General features: G+C 55.6%; 1 protein-coding gene across 1 annotated transcript in view; it reads left to right on the plus strand.

The window, feature by feature from the left end:
* Window positions 1-514, plus strand: part of LOC100940491 (canalicular multispecific organic anion transporter 2-like) — a 28,521-nt gene extending 28,007 nt beyond the window's left edge. Inside the window, exon 22 of the mRNA XM_023509152.1 lies at window positions 199-514. Within this exon, the coding sequence (XP_023364920.1) occupies window positions 199-369 (171 nt within the window). The 3' untranslated portion in view covers window positions 370-514. The remainder of the gene's footprint in view (window positions 1-198) is intronic.
* Window positions 515-523: the final 9 nt, after the last annotated feature.

The raw sequence follows: 523 nt of genomic DNA on the forward strand, positions 1-523 counted from the left end.
GTGATTGGCAAAGCTGAGCTTTATCATTCCCCTGCAGGCAACTCTATCTCCCTCCTGGGCTGTTGCCTCCCTCCCAGAGGGCTGGGAACAGAAGGGGAATGCTGCCACCTTAATCCCTCTCTTTCTTCTCGGTCCTTGGGCCCATGGCTCCTTTGGGGCCTGAGCTGCCTCCCCATGAGGACATGTTGTGCCCCCCAGGACCCCATCCTGTTTTCAGGGACTCTGCGTATGAACCTGGACCCTTTTGGCCATTACTCAGAGGAGGACATTTGGCAGGCCCTGGAGCTGTCCCACCTGCACACGTTTTTGAGCGCCCAGCCGGCACACCTGGACTTCCAGTGCTCTGAGGGTGGGGAAAATCTCAGGTAAAAAAGCCAGGTGTGGACAGGTCGGGAACGGCATTTCTCCCTGGGGAACCCTGTGGGTACTGGATGGTCTGGCACCACATGAGAAAGTATTGAGGCCAGCTAGGGTGCACAGAGAGGCATTATTTTATATTGAGTATATTCTGTGTGCCAGGCAT

Source organism: Otolemur garnettii, unplaced genomic scaffold (assembly GCF_000181295.1).
Source record: "Otolemur garnettii isolate 467f Iridium unplaced genomic scaffold, OtoGar3 scaffold00479, whole genome shotgun sequence".
In the NCBI taxonomy this organism is placed as follows: Eukaryota; Metazoa; Chordata; class Mammalia; order Primates; family Galagidae; genus Otolemur; species Otolemur garnettii.